We start from the raw sequence: 20,858 nt of genomic DNA, 5'->3' as shown, positions 1-20,858 counted from the left end.
CAGAGTTAGACTATTAAACTTATTGATTTAGGCAATTTTATGTCTATCCTTTAGAATTTCGTTAGCTTCAGTCATCTTCCTCATAGCTTTCTGCTTCCTAGAAGTCAATGATAAAATTTTCATAGCCTTCCATAAAAATTAAAAAAAGCAATGCATTTAATATCATTTGGGTTGTAAACCCTGGAGGGGAAAGCATTCTAGTCAGAAAGCTCTAAGGGAAAAGGCCCTGCATTAGAGAATTTAGCTGTAAGTCATTATGGAATGTGAGAAAGATGAAATATAAGCGATGATATATCTATTAAGTGCAGTCAAGTTGCCCAAACCAATAAAAATGTCAATATAAGTTGGTCACTAAATTGCTAAATTGATCAGCAGGTATGAGTCCTACATTCTCAACAATACAGATTATGTACAATGGTCGCATTAACTCTGTATCTTTGCTTATGCCGATGGTACCTTCTGATCCCAAGTTAACTTAGTCTTATTATCATCACTGCTTTGTTTTTACACCTATCTAAATGTCATTGGTGCAATAGACATGATACGTTGTCCATGTCTGATGTACAGCATAATTGTTTCAAAATAGCTTGAAAACAACTAAGTGAGAAGTCATTTTACCCTTATTTCCTGCTGCACACGGAATGAAATTGGCATTTGCAATATTATCCTCAGTCTATTGATCCACTATCCTTACTTTTTTGTTTCATTTTTCTTAATTTATATTATCTTGCTCTATGGTCTACATTCTTGAATGTGAACCTCAATCTTTTTGGAATGCATTAGGAATATATATTTAATATAGAATAGAACATTCGACAATTCTATTTGGCAAAGCTAATCTAACATTTGTTTTATCTCCCCTAGGATCAACTCCAGTTTCTCAGAAAGCACAGAGATTGATTCTTTAGGTGCTGTATTTTCAATTCCCTAAGATGGGAATAAATGGAAATGAAGAGGCTGTGACTGGCCTGGGCAGTCATCTCCTACAGGTGGAGAATCTCTCTCCACAGCTTGAGTGCATTGCTGGCAGGCTGTGCTCTAAAAATAAAACTGAGGGACAGGGGAAACAATTGGGAATTGTGAGTAGGGAAGAAGAAAAATACTGACTTCTGGCATTCCTTTTCTTCCCCATCCTTCATTATCTAAGAAACTGCAGCTGCAGTTGCTGTTTCAAAATGCTGTTGATGCAGCCTCTTGCATGGGAACTGGGCTCTCTAGAGACAGCATTCGCTCACTGATTGAGTGGCCATGTAATTTATCATCCAACTCAGGATGTTTCTGAAAAGGAAAAAGGATGTAATTAATAGTTAATCCTCAACAACAGGCATAAACCCAAACTGCCCCCAAGTAACCTAGAACTTTAGGAAACATTACTTAAACATGAGATTGGATGGGTTGGAAAGGAGAGGACAGAGTGGAAGAAAAAAGAAAGTTGTTATCCTGGAGGTGGGTGGGAGCCACATGCAAAGGTGAATGTCCCAGTTGTGTTTGTTTGATTTCAAGCTTTAGAACTGTTTTGCAACAGGTCCTCCACCATGTGAATGCCAACATGGCCAGGTCATTAGAGCTGAGGGAAAACTAGTGCCCAAAGATATGAAAAGAATGTGGATCTTCTGGAGAAGTGTTGTTGTTCAACAGGTATTTGCCTCAGCAACTCCTGTATATGCTCTATCTCTCATACTCAGGCTATCAGATGAGAAAAAACAAACAAGAAGATGTAATGATGTGTCTGCTTGCTTTATAAAGTTGGTTGGGTGAAGCTTAGCTATCAGCCAAGGCATCTTTCTGCCTAGCAGTCTGCATCAGATTCATCTCAAAGGCTGCGGCACAAGCTATTCTGAAATAGTCTGTCTGGATTGGGCCACTGGCTCCTAGATTTTCAGTATTAGCTCCAGGAGATTTCTGATATGCACTCCAGAGCTTGTATGATCGAAATCACCTGTACCAAGATTTTCTTTATCTATAGCTCTCAGTACCAGCGTGTTAACCAGAGGTCATCCTCTCATCTTCTCTGTCCTCTTAGAAGCTCCAGGACTTGTGAACTGCAGATTTGACACTGTTATATCTGGTCAACCTTCCAGGGTCTGGTACATTGTTGAAGGTTTTGTGTCTATCTGAATCTAACACGGAGCCAGACTTGGTGCTAGGGGTTTATGAGTGACCTTATATGACACTGGTTCAGAACTCTTTTGTCTATTCACTGATTTAGGGTATCATTTGTGGATCTATGAGCTTAGTTCCACTGCTGAGGAGAAGCTGGCAGCAATGAAGGGTCAAGGAAATCTACAGATTAAGTCTAACCACAGATTAAGAGGATACTCAAGGAGGTCAGCTAGTTCTGAGAGGTCCCGAAGAGTCCCAGGGATGTCCTATTTCTGGAACTTTTTAAACAGAGGTTGAGAGATCAGGTCTTGCATCTTAGGGGAACAATTAGTATCAAAGACCTCAGGATGAAGGGCAAGTTATAATCTGGTTGCATCATACAGCCTCCTTTGTATTCCGCTGAGAAGCAGCACAGGCTACTTTTCTTCACTTGTTGAATCCTAATGTGGCCACTAGCCAGGAATTTTTGGTCAAGGATTTAACAGACTGGATCCACTAGAAATAGAATTCCAGGACAATCCTGGCTCCTTTACAACTTGCTCTTTTTGATGAGATAACAAAGGATAATTTAGAATTCTAGAGGCTTATTTTGCAAAGCAGCGGAAGTTTCGAGAACATCTGGAGAAACTGGGAACATTGAGTTCTTTAGAATGTGGGGCTCAACCACTTTCCCAGAGTTACTGGTAGGGAATCAAAGATCTTTGTTGTATTGGAAGCTTCAAGCAGGAACATTTCAGGCAGAACCAGCTTTACTTTTTATTCCTAGAAACCTCCATTTCTATTGCTTTTATCACTGTCATAGTCACATTTCTCAGTGAGGCAGGAGACCCTCAAAAAGATCTTATTCCCAGTGATTCGTGTCCTTTTCTAGTGTTTCAACTGCCATTAAGCCTTCCTTATGCTCATTGATCTTAGTATATTTGCAATCAGATGTGACAGGGTGATTTGCTTTGGTTATCTGGCACTGTTTGTGAACTTCTAATCCTATCGTGTCTGTTGACTCTGTTGACTCTCATTCTGAAGCTTAATGTCTTAGACTGTTCCTTCCCTCAACAAGAGAGATATTAATTGTCCCATATTATTGGAAAATTTAACACATAGTCTGTAGAACCAGATCCACCAGTGTTTGAGATGATTTTAATTCCAATCTCTGTTCCTCTTGAAACTAATCATTTTGAGAGATTAACAAGGTAAGATTAGCTTGCTGTCTTCTAGCACTTCATATAAATTGGATCATATAGTTTGTAATCTTTGATGTCAGACTTCTTTCACTCAGCACAATGTTTTTGTCACTCAGTCATTGTTATGTGTATTAGTAGTTCATTGATTATTTTGCTAATTGTATTTATTGGATAAATAGACTTCCATTTTTATTTTTATAAATCTATTCTCATCTTGATGGATTCTTCCCAGTTTTGAGTACTTACGCTTTAAAAGATATATTCCCATATATTTATTACTTTTCATTCTCTTCATTCCTTCTTAAACATAGACATGTCCATCTGAGATATGTGAAAATATATTTATTTTGTCTTCATTCTTGAAGAGTATTTTTGCTGTATGTAGAATTCTGGTCTTAAATTTCTTTTCCCTTTGACACCTTAAAGATATTGTTATACTGTCTTCTGGTTTCCTTTTTATTTTCTGCTAAGAAGGTAGTGATCATGCTTAATCATTATTTCCTAATTTATAATGTGTCATTTTTTCCAAATTTTTTTCAAGATTTGACTGTGATATACCTTACTAGTATTTGAGCCATGTGACTTAAAACATGTATTAGTGATGACATATAAAATCTTTAGCCTTCAAGATTAGATTTTTAAATCATAAATCATAATAGGTAGGTGCTTTTCAATATGCTCCCCTTGTAATCATTCCATAAAGAATTTCACACATTTTGCAAATACACATAATCCTTTTATTTCTCTGAGTTTCAGCTATTTATATAACCATATAACCATATACTATATATACATTTATATACACCCTCATAGGTACATAAATATATATATTTATATTTGCATATAAAACATGTACACATACATACAGTTTAATTATGTATATTAACCTCCAGATTTATATTTCCAGTCTCTGAATTGTTCTTTTAGTTGTTTCAGATGTGCCTCAAACCCACCAAAAAATAAAAGACATCTTTCCCTAATTTCTAAGCTGATGCTTTCCCCATAGTCCATATTCTTTATATGAATGACAGTCAGCCATACAAGCCAGATTTTTTAGGCTTCACTATGAGAACCCATTATCTATGTACAAAGTTAGAAACAAGCTATTAGTGTTAAAAAAATTAAGATATCAAGAGTCACATTATTTCCCAGTTAACACTTGTTTCTATTTTTAAATCATTATATATGTATTTAACCTTAAAATTCAATATAGTTACAGAATAACAAAAAATAATAGTAGTTCCTTTTAAGGATGTACTATAATGTTTTTTAGTGGCTGCACCTGAGATACATGTTGACTTCTTCTCTTAGGTATAAAAATTACACTACTGTGAACAGATTTGAGTACATAAATTGGTTTGACATTTGTACCCAAGAGTCAAGTCTCTGTTGCTTGAATTGCTAGGATAAAGTGTAAACGTTTTTATTTATAAACAGTACCAGCTTTCCTCTTAGAATAATTATACTGTTTTATATGATCAAAAAAGTTTGAGTGTTTTTTCATACCCTAACCAGCACTTTCCTTCATTAAACTAAGATTTCTATTTTAAATTATTAAAGATAAATTTATTTATGATTGATTTTATAAGTTTTGTTGTTTTAAATTTAAATTTTATTTTGTATTTAAACAGTTGAGCCATCTAGAATTTATTTTAATGCAAGTAGCGCATGGAGCCAGGGATAATGAGAACTGCCCACTTCCAAACCTTCTTATAGGTGTTCCACAAACAATGCAGTACAACAAGAAAAACAAATACAACATAATATGTACTGAAAACTATGCAAATAAATATAACAAACATACACAAACCCCACACTATCCGAGTAACTAGAAGGCAGGAAGATATGTGAGAAAGTAAAATAATTTAATTAGAAACATCTAGTCCAGTGCTTCAAAAATGGTACTTGGTAAGCATGGCCATAATCATAATTGCCATAAAGATTAAAATAAATTTTGGCTCATACTCAAATTTGAAATTCGTTTCAAGGAGAAATTTTTTTTCTATAAAAATTCACCCAATTTCCATGTACTTCTGCTGCTCCTGCAAATTTCAGCTGACATTCAACAGAAATGGATTCCACTTCAGTCAACAATATAAAATATTGGTACAATGAATTTGTTAGTGTCCAAATCTGGACTTGATACAATTGACTTTGATACAATTATTGCCAAAAGCTTACTTTAGCTATTCAATGTTTCAGAAAGAAGTCTAATGGATGGATTAACTATTAATCTTTCTATATTTTTTCAGACTTTAGTGCTGTATTAAGATGGCTCACCAGAAAGCGTAGTGCCCGGACCATATTACATAAATTCCCCACAGAAATGATTTTGCTGAATTATGATTTAATGATTAATAATTTAAGTCTGCACTCAACCATCTAGAAGTCAGATGCATGCCACTTCTATTTGATAAGTGCTTGCATTTCTTTTTTTTTTTGCAGTATCGCAGAAGGCAATGCCTGCTGTCTATTCATTCATTCATCTAGTCAACAACCCAGGGTAGTTTGATTCAACATCAAAATTATCACTAAAATAATCTTCTGGGATAAGTGACTGGGTTGGATGACAGAATCAGTACTGATTAAACCAGTGCTGTGGTCCAGGATTTCTTTGTGGTTTGATTTAATCTTTAAAACCTTGTGAGATATGTGAGGGATTCCAAATTTTATATATGAGGAAAGGTCAGGTGATGTTACTGAGGTCTCATAGCTGGGGGGTGGCAAAATGAAGAGTCTAAGATTATTTTCTTATGGAGTAGTAATAGAAAAAGAAAAGGGATATTATACTAGGATTATGCAATAGGAAGACAGGCTAGCAAATTGGGTCTTGCAGTTTTGATGGAAGGTGTTTAAACCATTTTCGTTGATGGCAGCATCCATGCAAGAAGTTTATAACCTCATTTTTTTGTATTCTTTTAAGGTTAATATTTTTAACTTAGTTTAGTAATACTTTTGGCAATCAGAATGGATCCCTAAAAATATCAAAAATATACTGATTTTGTTAATTCAATGCTGCATAGTTTTAGTTAGCTAATATTTCAGTCAGACTTTTATATCATGTGAAATTGTGCAACAAATTCAACCAATGATCTTAACCTTAGAAATGTTCCAAAATTATAAGATGTTGAAATTAACAACCAATATTCAGATCATCCCACTGCCTGTCAAGAAGTATGTGCGTCCACATTGGTAGTTAAGGGGAAGGTCTGATGTCCAAACCAACCCATTTCATTTTTGACAGCTATTAGAAAGATCTTTACTTTCTCGAGCCAAATCTCTTCTGGCTTCACCTCATTGATTCTAGTTCATCCTTTTTGAACAACATGGAAGTCTAATTTCTCTTCCACATTAGAACCATTCGGATACTTGGAAATAGTAAGATTGTACTTGAGTTTTTTCCACCTCAACTATACATTCTCCATTCTTTTAGCTTGTCTGTAAATTGTTTTATTTTACTTAATCGACCTTCTGGTTCCATTTGAAGACTCTTCAGTTTGTTGACATGCCTTTCAGGTGTGGTGTTCTTGGATTACAGCCCAGTAGAGACGGACTGCCTCCTGCATCTTCTATCAACACAGATACAGGTTATATTAGTGTTCTTGGCAGACACAAATTAGTATTGATTTGTATTGCAGTTACTATTAAGTAAAATCCCTTGACAATTCTCTCTGTTTCAAAAGCACATCTCTTCTCTACTGTACTTGTGCCAATGGGTATTTTAGTCCAAATTTTGAAGTTTTACAAGTATTTCTATTATATTTTTTTCTAGTAAATTTGACTCACCATTCTAATATAGCAAATTTTATCACAGTTAAAAATTTATATTTATTTTCCATGTATTATGTGCCATTCACTGTACTAGGTATTTTTACTCATATTATTTTGATTTATTCTTATTTAACTGGAAGAGGAATCCCAATTTTATGCCTGAGAAAATATGTTCAGGGATATTAAATAATTTGACTGAGATTTCTTAGAACATTAGTCACAGAGTTCAGGATTTGACTGTAGGTCTAAGTTCAAAGATCATGATTTTATTTGTTTCTACTAGGTCGTTTCTCTATCACAACCTAAATTGTTGATATGTTGAATAAGTCATATAGAATATAGATAACTTGGATATGTCGTATCCATTGGCCACCAGCCTTTAGACAGAAACCTGGAGTCCTTATAGGCCTATCTTATTTTAATGCTATCTAGCACGTATTTTTTCTTCTTGTGAGACATTTTACAAATTGACTTACTAACGTTCAAATACATATATTTTACTTCATTTTTCCTTATTAAATAATCAAGGCTTATGGTGAGAAAGTAGAGCATGAATACGGTTGGTTCACGTAAAAAGAAAAAAGTCCCTGAGCGACCAATGACTGTCACAAAGCCCATGAATTTTTTCTTCGAAGAAGTTCAACAATCTTTAGTCCTTCACCCAGAAAATTTCGATATTCTCTTTCCACATAGAAGGAGGAGATTCAAAATACCAAGACAATGTCAAGTCACAGTTGATTGCTAAGGCAGGAAACAAAAGTCTAAAAGTATAACAGGATCATTCAGCAGTTGCCTTTGGGAGCATCACTATATTTTATCATAATATAGTAAGGAATGTTTATAAAGATAATCAATAAGTTATTTATAAATTATTTAATATATATTCAAGGATCTCTGTGTAAAAATATTTTGAAAGGCTATTTTTTTTTTTTTTTTTTTTTTTTTGAGACGGAGTCTCGCTCTTTCACCCAGGCTGGAGTGCAGTGGTGCAATCTCGGCTCACTGCAAGCTCCGCCTTCTGGGTTCACGCCATTCTCCTGCCTCAGCCTCTCGAGTAGCTGGGACTACAGGCGCCCGCCACCACGCCCGGCTAATGTTTTTGTATTTTTAGCAGAGACGGGGTTTCACCGTGTTAGTCAGGATGGTCTAGATCTCCAGACCTCGTGATCTGCCCTCCTCAGCCTCCCAAAGTGCTGGCATTACAGGCATGAGCCACCGTGCGCGGCCTGAAAGGCTATTTTAAAGGAAAAAATTTCATATGTAAGAGAAAACTTGGTTATCTGTAGCTTATACTCATAAATTGTACTTATTCAGAGCATCTTGGCTCCCCTTAATAAAGTTTAATATGTGAAATGTGACCATATGCATGTTTGTATATGTGTGCATATGGCATCTATAAATAATCTTAGCAAATTTGTAATGTCTCAGATATTTGGAAATAAGTAAATTTTAAGGTGAGTTTTTATACCATTAGTCTGGGAAGACAGCTCTAAGTAGATACATTTTGATCTTCCTAGCACATATTCTTCCCTTTAAAATTTCCTTGTACCCTATCTCTGAAACATCTCTTGAGGGACTTGGGCATAAGAAACCACTGCTATTGCAAAAATATCCCTGTCTTTGATTACAAATGACTGAACCAGTCATTTGTGACTGGTTCTTGTAAATGAATCCAGAGGCTGGGCTCAGTCAAAGTATATTTCTGTTTACTTTTTTTTTGAGACATATGTTATAGGTATGTGGTCAGAACTTAAACTGAAAAACCAAATAAAGTTAAGACTGTCAATATTTTTAGTCTATGTGTATTCTTAGATGTAAGAAAAGGAAGCCATTCTTTAAGTAGAATGCGGCAGACATGAAAAGCAAAGCAAAACCCAGAAAACTTGATTCCACAAAAGGCATAAGTAGTCATCCCAATATTTTATTTTCATCTTTACTTCTCATTTTTATTTTCCACAGAACATTTATAACACAGAAATGTACCATGTATCCTCCCCTTGAATATCTATAAGATTGCGTTTTGTATATTTAAAATATATCCTGCCCGTCATTTACTTATGCTAGCAGTTGAAGTCTGATTCTTGCAATGAATGGTGTCCCAATAATATTAAATACTTATCTTATGCTTACTTTTAATTAATAGACAAGTAATGTGTTAAAGTATTAAACAACTCACTTTTGCACAACAGTGAAAAATTCTGAAGTAGAACATATGTGTGAGTATATATATGTGTGGGTGATTTCTGTCTTGGGAAAATCTTATAGAAGTAATTCAGCTAGTGCCAGCATTGTGAGAGAAAATACACAGATGCAAAATGCCACAATATCAAAACCAAAATTTATTATCTTTAATTGCAATAATAAAATTACAAAGAGTGTTTAGACGAACAAATAAAGAAAAATCAATCTTTTGACATTGAATAGAATCATTGGAAGAGTAAATTTTGACAGGAATTGGACTGGAACAAATTAGTAAAATAAAATATTTGTATGTGTGAAAAAAGAACCAGGTTCATGAATGGGGAATTGATGCATGAAATTATATTTAATGAACACTACTTTGAGTTGCCTATAGGATAACTTGAAATAGGTAAAGACTAGAGTTGAAATATGTGAAGACTACTAGAGTACCCCAAAGATAGAATTACAAAGATGATTACGTTCAAGGACATATATAAATAAATAGTATTCAAGAATCATAGAAAATTATTGAAAGAAAATTATTTTGTGTATAAGGATTGATGACAGAGAGAAAAATGCCATCAGTAATTTTCAAGATAATTAGTTTGAGTTTTTATTTTTACAGTAGCTCACAGGTTAAAGAGTAATTCTAGTCATGCAGAAAGATAATTTTGTTTTTACCTGTTAAGTTGCTGCCATTGGTGAAGTTACTATACAGACAGCTGGGGGAAGAAAGCATTTGGGAAATATTCACATGTACTTGATAAATATTTGAATGCAAAGAGTAATTAAAACTCTGTTTGCCTGTGCATTCATCAGAATGATAGATATAACAGAGGAAGAAGGCAAACCCTTAAGAGATTTCAGAGTTAAAATTTGGGTTAATATTTTTTTCTTTTTATATATATTATATATATTTTTTATTATACTTTAAGTTCTAGGCTATCTGTGCACAACGTGCAGGTTTGTTACATATGTATACATGTGCCATGTTGGTGTGAGATATACCTGATGCAAATTTGGGTTAATATTTGACCAATACTGTAATTGATTTGAAAAAAGTAATCAGAGATACAAAAAGAGACATGGAAGAGTAGGGTGCAGAGCCAATGATGAGTAAGTTTAAAGAAGAAAAGTGTAGTCAGTTGTTAAATATGTCTCACAGGGAAATAATTGGATTTGGCCAGAAAAAAGTATCTCTAGCAAAAAAGATCTTTCTAAAAAATATCTCTTTTATTATAATGGAGAAGTTGAAAGGTAGATTTCAGTAAAAGAGTGTTAAAACGATGAATAAGTGAAGCAGATTGAGTTACTCATGAAATTACAAATTAAGTCTGATATTAAGTACAATAAAACTCAGGACAACTTAGATTTCTACAAAACTAAGGAATATGTTCTTTAAATGCATACATTCAGTTTACTGGTCTCTATTTTTCATGTCCTAATCTTTTGTACTTTTATGTTTTATTAGTATACCCAACTTTAATACAGAATTTTTTGCAGGTACAAAATTGGAAATGTTGGCTTCACCAGAACCTAAGGGCCTTGTTCTCTTCACTAAAGAGTCTTTTGAACTTATAAAACAGCATATTGCTAAAACACATAATGAGGACCATGAAGAAGAAGATTTAAAGCCAAATCCTGATTTGGAAGTTGGCAAAGAGCTTCCATTTATTTATGGAAACCTTTCTCAAGGAATGGTGTCAGAGCCCTTGGAAGATGTGGACCCATACTACTACAAGAAAAAAAATGTGAGTATTAATTGAGATTATTTTGATGACATTTTTATTATTTTATTTCCAGACATACAAAAAATGTAATTGAGATAGGATACAAAAAGATAATGAAAAACAGGGCAAGATCTGATTTTAAATTTTACAGAACGACATGAGATATCTCATTTTGGGAGCACACATATTGGAGATTTTTGTCAAAACTGATATCTTACCTGGTTAGGCAGTATATTTTGGATTACTCTACTTCATAATATATGTATTAGTATGCCTTAATGTAAGTGAAATATTTTAAGGGAACATGATGATTGTCCATTTGTGGTTATCAATTTTAAAATGCCTATAAAATGCCTAGAATATGCTCAACAATTTAAAATGTTCAATATGATGAACTTACTCAGAAGTTAGAAAAGTAAATACAACCCATATGTTATTTATCATTTTTATTCATTCATACATACATACACTTACTCCTTATCTCCAGAATGACTTTAGGCACCTACTACTATATGTCCAATCCCAGAACAAGCACAAAATGCTAAATATGAAAATAATTGCATTTAGAAATCAGAGATTGGTATGAACCAATGAAGCTGAAAGAATCATTGAGGATGCAGAATTTGAGTTATAGCTTAAAGAGCACTTCGAAGTTTTAATAAGGGAAAAAGAAGACCTATGTGTAGGCAAGAGCAGAGAATGATTCTGGAAGGAGGAAAAGAGAAAGTGATGCTATAACTGGAAACTTAGCTGTTGCAAGTTACGAGATATGAGGTGAGATAATGGAGATGTCAACATGGATTTAATATGGTGATCAAAGGACTGATGCAATGAATATAATGTTTAAGTAGCGTTAACCCAGCAGATTTCTAAATGATGATTGCATGGAAGAGACAGGACTAGAAAGATGAAATAACACAGAGAGTAATCCGGGACTGAAGTTGCAAGGAGACAGAGAGAACAAAGCTGAGAAGAAACAGCATGACCTGACTGACTAAAAACGCCAAGGTTTTCAGCTTAGAGGAGTGGTGATGCCACTGACAAAATGAAATAACTAGAAAGAATATCAAATTCAGGGGAGGTGATGATTAGCTTCATAGCAAACGTAATTTGATATTCTTGTAGAGCATTCAATGATATTATCAAATGGGTGACAAGGAATTGCACCACATTCTCTGGATGGAAGACAAAGTGATTTTTTTTAATAAATTACAGTTATTTGTAATACTTGTCATGGTGGAAGATTATTGACATTTTACAGTAGAAATGTATATATTAACTTAAAAGACTGCAATATCTCGGGTAGCCTCCATGGGCATTATGCAGCATTGTTATAATATACATGCTTAATCTTGAGAGCATTTTAATGAAAGTATAAGTTAGGCCCTCATCTCAATTACCTCTACATTCAGTTTTTGCTATGTTTGTGTCATAATAATTGATATGGCACAGTAACTGTAGGGATAGGTGTAATATTGCAGAGTTCTGTGTACCCTGCTGCGTGTACAGACGTGGTTGGCAAAGTGCTAGTTCTGTTATTGAAGACAAAACCAAAGATTTTGAAAAATAAACCAAGGCCCAGAGTTACTCTTGGTCTAGTTCCCATGAAACATCTGGAGCAAGAACTGCATGGATAGCTTGGTAGAAAACTGCTGTTACAAACGACAATTTATTTGACTTGTATTTGGTTTATTCTGTTAAAAGTGGCATGAAATAAATACTTTTATGATTAACAAAACAGTTTCAGCTCTTAAATTGGGAGATTATTATACCTAAAATTAGTTATTTCATCACAATGGCATATATTACATCTTGTGTGAAGTTTGAGATTGTTCTGGAAAATAGCATGAAAAGCACATTTTAAAAAATCGGATTTACTTTGGCTCTTTTTAATTTTTATTTTCTGTTTGCATTTAAAATAGAGGGAAAATAGCTATAGTGTAGGTCAAAGTGTTCACAGATTGTGTGTTAGAAAAATATTATTTTATTAAGAATTATATCACAATTTGGTTTCCATTTAGAACACTTATTCATGAAATATTGTTGAATATATATTTGTACTAAGTAGTCTATTTTTCTGTATATATACAAATATAAATAGAAATAATCACCTCTGTATAACATATAATACCATAGTATCTAATAGATATTTAATATATAATTTTAGTATACTATAATTTATTGTTTCAGTATGTTATATGTTGTAAATTATAAAATACACTCTTTTAGACTGTAAGCTATAAAATATTCACATTTGTATTTATTTATACCCCACAATAAGATTTTTCCAAATGGATATATGGTGGATATATATACACACTTTCACTGAATGTATATATATATATATATATATACACAAATATAAAAATATGCAAACTTGCTCATTTACAGGTATATATATATATACACACACACACATTCATGTACATACACAAGCATGTACACACACAAGCATGTACACATAGATATATGACTCAATTTTAATTTCAGAATATTTCTGATATTTCATTATTTTTTGTTAGAATTTTAATGCTTTAATATCTCAACGTATTAGGTTTACATGATATAAATTTCTGGTTTAGATATATGTATGTTAATGATATCATGCAAGTTTGGTTTTATTTCATAGACAATTGTTAAGAATTAATGTACTATTTCAATTCATTGGATCTTCTTTGCTATCCTAATCCCACATTTGATTTGCTCTGAAATAAAATCGAACTTTTAACATTCATTAACGTTCTCAGATACACCAGCTCTGGCATTTTTAAATGGATCTTCGTGAGCCATTGGGATATTGTGTTCTTCCTATTCTGTTAGTTCTCTAAGGAGACCAGGAGTTGGCTTGAGACAAACAACTTTCTCGGGTGTAACAGTAGCAAAAAACTCAAAAAAACAAAAATGGTAGATAAATAGGCAAGCCTAAATATGAATAAAAACATCTAAAATCTTTCCATTTGACTTAGTCTATAAAAATATATAAAAAAAGAAGAGTACGGCTTTTAGAGTCCAAGACTATAATGATGATTGATTGGCAATTTATTGCATAATTGATGAGATTATGGTTCTGAGTTCTAATTTCACTTGATCGCTTTTCTTCTTACAGACTTTCATAGTATTAAATAAAAATAGAACAATCTTCAGATTCAATGCGGCTTCCATCTTGTGTACATTGTCTCCTTTCAATTGTATTAGAAGAACAACTATCAAGGTTTTGGTACATCCATATCCTTTTCTGTTGACTTGTTGACTTTAAACTGTGCTGACATTAACTGCAACTATACTATTATTCAATTATTTCTGCAGTATTTTTCTCTTTTCAATTTATATCTCATGTTGGGTCATATTGAAATCTAGATTATACTTCATTAAGTGTTCCACATTTGAAAATACATATAAAGTATGTTTTCTAATATACACAACAATAGTAAATATTAACAAATATTAATGCCCATTGTTGTTCAATAAGATTAATATATTTCAACATTTAAGAAATATATATAATAGAAATATATCTTTTCCAATATTATTTATTAACTATTATTCCTTGACTATAAGCTACCTTTTTCCAACTGTTTATTCTAATTAGTGTCCTGATTGATTGCGTATTCATGTCCCTGACTAATTTGCCAAAATGGAGACCAGTATTAGAGTATGTTATATAATTATTTTATACATAATATCATATATAATTGTATATTTTTAATATTTTACATTTTATTTTAATAACATTGAATTATGATACATTATATTTTATATTATAATAAATTTAATATTTGTTAATGATTAAGATAATATTTCAGTGATTCACATATATTTTCTTTGCTATTGCAATCTCATTCCTGATTTGCTTCTAACTCAGGTAACCTTCATTCCTTTCCATTCATTAAGAAAATCACTTTCTCCCTTTCTGTTCTATTCCTCTCTTTCCTAGGACATACCAGTAGTATGACTTGCATTAGACTGTAAGGATGGAAAGGCCCATTAAATTTTCTGGGGGAAAAGGCTTTCTTGAAGTTACCTTTTGAGTTTTAATATTATTATTAAAACTAGTTGATTTTGGAAGGTGACTATAACAATATCACCATAAAAAATCCTTCAATATATATATAATAAAATTAGATCTTACACATGCCCTTAATGATGATTATTAATTATTGTGTAATCCCTATAGTGAGCAAATTTGATATTTGATGTTTTTGTCATTTACTTACATAATATGTAAAGACTATCACCTCTCAGCTAGGATTTATTGAACTTTTTTTTTTTACTTTTTGTTTAACTTTTAAGTTCAGAGGCACAAGTGCAGGTTTGTTCCATAGGTAAACTTGCGTCATGGGGTTTTGTTGTGCAGATTATTCATCACGCAGGTATTAAGCCTAGTTCTCATTAGTTATTTTTTTCATGATCCTCTCTCTCCTCCCACCCTCTAACCTCCAAAATGCCCCAGTGTCTGTTGCTCCCCTCTATGTGTCCATGTGTTCTCATCATTTAGTTCCCACTTCTAAGTAAGAACATGCAGTATTTAGTTTTCCATTTCTGTGTTTGCTAAGGATAATGGTCTCCAGTTCCATCCATGTTCCTGTAAAAGAAAATTCGTATGGAACTGAAAAGGAGCCCAAATAGCTAAGGCAATCCTAAGCAAAAAGAACAAAGCTGGAGGCATCTTGTTACCTGACTTCAAATTATACTACATGGCTACAGTAATAAAAAAATTTAGAAGTCAAATGTCATGACAAATGCTATAAGACACAGCCTACCCTATTTAAAGCATTGAGCTAGGGCTTTAAATTCTGTTTAAAGCATTGAGCTAGGGCTCAAGGAGCACTTGCTTTCTTGAATGTTGTCTAATTTATTGGTGGTTGGTTGGTTTTGGCCTACCAAGTAGACCTGGTCTCACCTTCCTGATGACTTATTCTTAAATGCCAGCTAGTTATCATAAACATAGTATTTCAGAGTTGACAATGTATTATTCTCACCAATAATATTTATATGAAAAAAATTCTGCAGGAATACTTTGCTTGGAATTTACACATTTGAAATACTTGTAAAACTCTTTGCAAGAGGTGTCTGGGCAGGATCATTTTCCTTCCTCGGTGATCCATGGAACTGGCTCGATTTCAGCGTAACTGTGTTTGAGTGAGTATTTCTTTAAATTGAGTCTATTTTAATGTTTTGCTCAGAAAATGTTTTTCATAAAAAATAATTGACGTCTACAAAGATTTCCGCCTGCAGATAGTCTGGAAGTGAAGAATACTTCAAAGTTATAGTCATAGTGAGCTCTCTCAGCTGCCTCTGACCTAGTCCTCAGAAGATGCAATAAGAATGAAAGGAGTGGGGGAGGGGGAGGGATAGCATTAGGAGATATACCTAATGTTAAATGACGAGTTGATGGGTGCAGCACACCAACATGGCACATGTATACATATGTAGCTGACCTGCACGTTGTGCACATGTACCCTAAAACTTAAAGTATAATAATAACAAAAATGAAAGGAGTGGGTTATTTTCTGCTTTCTATTTGGAGCAAGAACGATAAAGATTGAATTTGTGCATTTTAAGTGTGCCTTTTAGTGATCAGTGAGCAAATCCCTTGAATACTTAGGAGAAGGTCCTAGCAGATTTGATTCTCAATTCCCAATCTACGTTGCATGTAGCTACATTGCTTAAGACCAGTAAATATGCTACAGATCAGAATAACATATCTTAAACACTACCCCCCCCACACATTTTCTGGAATGCTTCATACAATTCTAACAATTTCATGTCTCTTTTTTAAATGCTTCTTTTTAGTGTATTCTGTTTTCTAGCTATGGAAATCATTACTGGCATCAAACTCTTGTTAAAAATAATTTAAAGTAATTTTCTATTTGTAGATTTTGGGTCAGTTTTTAAAATAACATTTATAAACAGCATAAAGATGTCTGCTATGTTGTAAGCAATCTAACATAGTGTCTCATATCACTGTAATTATTACCATCACTACTTTTACTATTATTACCATTATCTTTGCTGTTTTGCTGTTTCTGTTAGCTAACACTTACAGAGCCCTTCCTATGTGCCAGGTGCTCTTCTATGTACTTCACATAAATTAATTCATTAAATCTCTCAAAAAACCCTCTGAATCAGAAAGTATTACTAACCCCACTTTACAGTTGAGGAAACTGAGGCAAGAAAGATTTAAATAATTTGCTCATGTTGCACAGTTAGTTCATGGTAGAGCCTGGATTTCTACACAAGCAGTCTGGCTTCACAGTCTGTGCCCTTAATCAACACACAGTCTGCTTATACGTTCATCACCATCATCCTCATCCTCATCCTCTCTTCATCTTTATTCTCATATCACCACCATAATTACCATCATCATCACTGTAAGGTTAAATACTTAAAATGAATCTTATTCCTTAAAACACTAGATATTCATTTTTCATTGTAACTATCTTTTCAGTAATTAGATAAAAGATTTATGAACATAGTATAGAATATTTGATGAGAAATTGAGTATTCACGGTGTCAAACTTTTATAAACTCTCATAATATAGATTAATATTTACCTGGCCACTTTCCATTGTAGCAATCTTTGTCTTCTAATCAATAATAAAACTGTTTGCAATATGGAATCATGTGATCAAGGGAAATGTTTGCATATATGGTTTTAAAAATAAGTTTCAATAACCATAAAAAGCCAAGAATAAGTAGCACAGATGTAATATGACTTTTAAGTAACTCTAATTTAATTCCACAGGGTTATTATAAGATACTCACCTCTAGACTTCATTCCAATGCTTCAAACTGCAAGAACTTTGAGAATTTTAAAAATTATTCCTTTAAATCAAGGTAAGAAATTGCATTGAATGTCTTTTCTTCATTTTGTTTTATGTACTGCCATGTATTCACTTGAACTTCCCTGTTGTTGTTCAGAGGAAATATTGAATAGTGTTTCCACTTTGAAACCAGTGAGTTATCTGAAATTTACATTTATGTCACTCCAGGAAAGAGAAGAAAAAAAGTACATTGACTGTTATTTATTTGGTGTAGGCTTAATTTTTACAAAACCAAAATATATACATCAATGAAATATATTTTAATTTATAATTCTTACAAATTAAATATGAACTTATAAAATTATTCTTAGACTTCTGAGAGAAATAGTGGTCTAGACAGATGTCTAATGTGCCTCTTTCTTTTCCTCATTTTATCAAGCAACCAGTTGACATGAACAAAGAATATAAAAGAAGATGAATTCCCCTTTGCTTTGAGTGCTTGGATAGGGTGCAATTCACATGCCACAAAATTCATCTTCCATCAATGTGGTTGCAACTTTACCACATTGATGGAAGATGCTGAAGACTAAGTTACAGCTCCCATTTCTAAAGACATTCTAACAGAAACACACCAGCACCTTCTAGTTTGTTATTGTGAATGAATAAGGACAATTAGATAAGAACAACTCTACCCAGAATGTTTTAGCTGCAATTCAGAAGTGTTATGAAATAGCTGTATCAAGAAAACAAAGGAGGAATGTAATAAAAGCAAAAACAAAGCCTACAGGCTTCTTTCTGGTCTTCTTTCATAGACCAGAAAGAAGGCTAAATATATATAGGCTATGTATTTGTAGTTCAGGCAGAACAAATGAGAAAAACAGATTGGAAAGTATGGTGATAATTCATAACCTGTGAATATACTAAAACATTGATTTGTACACATTAAGCTGTTGAATTGTGGGGCTTCTGAATTATGTCTCAGTAAAGCTGTTTAATAAAAACTGTCTGTGGCATGGCAGCTTTACCAAATCTAGTGAAGGAATCAATTAGTGAGAGTTAACCTGGTGGGAATTTTCACAGCTCTAGCTCCCTTACTACTCCCCACATATTTCACATGCATCTTCATCTTAAGACTAGAGGTAAGAATTATTAAATAAATCAGATGAATTCAAGTTGTAATAATACAGGAAGAATTCATTCACTAGAGTTGGAAGCCTGCAGGCTAGTAGGGACCTCTCACTCTTTTTTTCAAGGGAGAATATACTAGACACATACCAGCAATATGGAGTGTATGAAAATATTTTGCAATATAGAAAGAGAAACATATATTTAACAGAAAGAAAGTATCCTCTTTTAAAATAAATGTGCTTAAAAATAGAAGCATACATAATAAATTATCTTTTTACATTCTCTCAACAGAAGATGAAATGAGAGAGTAATATAGGCAAATATAACTAACTTTAAGACAAAAAAGTGATAAAAATTACACTACCCTAGATGAATATTCAGTGGTAATGGAAGCCGTAAAATAGTGTTATAAGTGCATCAAACAAGCACACTTGTATAAAGAAAGACTAGAGGAATTCTATATTAATACAATAGAACTGAAAAATGGAATGGATTAATGAAGGAGAAAAAACTAAATTCCATCTTATGCATAAACGGTGATGCTGAAAACAGACCAGAATGAATATAAAAGACAAATTATTGAAATATATACAATAGAAAAAACTTTAAAAAATTTTTAACTGGAAAAAGACCCTACAAATGAAAGAGATCAGCTTATACTAGATAAATGATAACTACAATACACACTTAGACATATTGTAAAATGTTATAAATGTAAAGTATTAAAGAATAAAAGTATTATAAAATTCTTCAAGCAAAAGGGCAAGAAACATACATCGTGGACAGGTCACCCTTAGACCGCATGTTAATAGTAAACTTAAGTAGACAGTGGAGTTTCAGAGCTTGGGGGAAAGTGTAGGCAGGGAAGTTGAGACACTAGAATTCTATACTTGGCTGTCATTTGTATGTGTAGTCAACAAATGTATGTTCTCAGCTATGCGAGAGTTCTCAAACTGTACATGTGTATCTTTTCAGAATATCTGCTGAAAAAATAAGTATGAAAATGAAATATTTAGCAATGAGAGTATTCTAAAAGTAATTGCAATGAGCTCTGAAACCATTTCGACACAGAATGGATTGCAAATTACTGCTGTTAGTGAGTTGCAAAACAGAATGCAAATATTATAAATCAGAAGTTACCACATGGACTTCCGTGGTTCATTCTTGAACTAGAGACATATTTTATTTGTGTTTTAGAAAACTTTGAAATAGATGTCAATATTATAAAAATTTAATGATTTTATTTTGAAATCCAATTTAACTTGAATTGTCAGGATAGGTCCACCTACATTTATGAACAGCAACAACCTGCTGTAGATGAAGAACAGCTGCCACTTTCAGTCAGGCAGATTCATCTGAGTCCTCTCAACTCTCTGTTTGTGTGAATTTATGCTTCCTGGCAAGCCCTTGTAAGGATTTGAATTTTATCCTTTCTATAAATCATGATAGATAATAGGTGATACAAAATACATAATTCAACAATTATAACTAGGTCAAAGGTCATTACTTATATTAACAAAAACTGAGAAGTAAGAATAGAGAAATGTAAGAAAATAAATACAGTTATTTTCTCACCTTATGTGGTGGGACTGAGTAGACACAGTCTTATTGACGTAGAGATATGCATGTTATTTCAAAATAGGAACTTATATTGGATATAAGTTCTCAAAACATGTATTTTATCTAAAATAATAAAGGAAAAAATAGACACAGTAAATTTATTGACAAAGGAAGAGAAACACAGTGAATAATAAGGAGAATATAGAAATCAAAAAAAGTAAAGGTATATTCCAGTGTAAACCTAATTTATGAAAATAAATGCAATTGGTTTAAATTTTTTTTATCAAGGCAGAGACTTTAATATGAAGTCAGAAATACAATTAAACTCTATAATAGACTGACTTAAGCTAAGCAAAACAAAGGTTAAAATTTAAAAGGAGGAGGAAGTTATACCAGAAAATTAAGATCGAAATTGGCGTAAGACCCGGAACTTTCTAACA

The 20,858-nt window shown here is 32.9% G+C and overlaps 1 protein-coding gene across 1 annotated transcript in view; it reads left to right on the top strand.

The window, feature by feature from the left end:
• The window catches only part of SCN7A (sodium voltage-gated channel alpha subunit 7), a 90,693-nt gene that overhangs the window by 5,791 nt on the left and 64,044 nt on the right, over positions 1-20,858 (top strand). Inside the window, exons 2-6 of the mRNA XM_019021647.4 lie at positions 10,740-10,987; positions 14,073-14,191; positions 14,529-14,618; positions 15,977-16,105; positions 17,712-17,803. Of these exons, the coding sequence (XP_018877192.3) occupies positions 10,754-10,987; positions 14,073-14,191; positions 14,529-14,618; positions 15,977-16,105; positions 17,712-17,803 (664 nt within the window). The 5' untranslated portion in view covers positions 10,740-10,753. The remainder of the gene's footprint in view (positions 1-10,739; positions 10,988-14,072; positions 14,192-14,528; positions 14,619-15,976; positions 16,106-17,711; positions 17,804-20,858) is intronic.

The sequence above is a fragment of the Gorilla gorilla genome, chromosome 11, assembly GCF_029281585.2.
Source record: "Gorilla gorilla gorilla isolate KB3781 chromosome 11, NHGRI_mGorGor1-v2.1_pri, whole genome shotgun sequence".
Lineage (NCBI taxonomy): Eukaryota > Metazoa > Chordata > Mammalia > Primates > Hominidae > Gorilla > Gorilla gorilla.
This window is presented reverse-complemented; position numbering and strand designations above follow the sequence as displayed.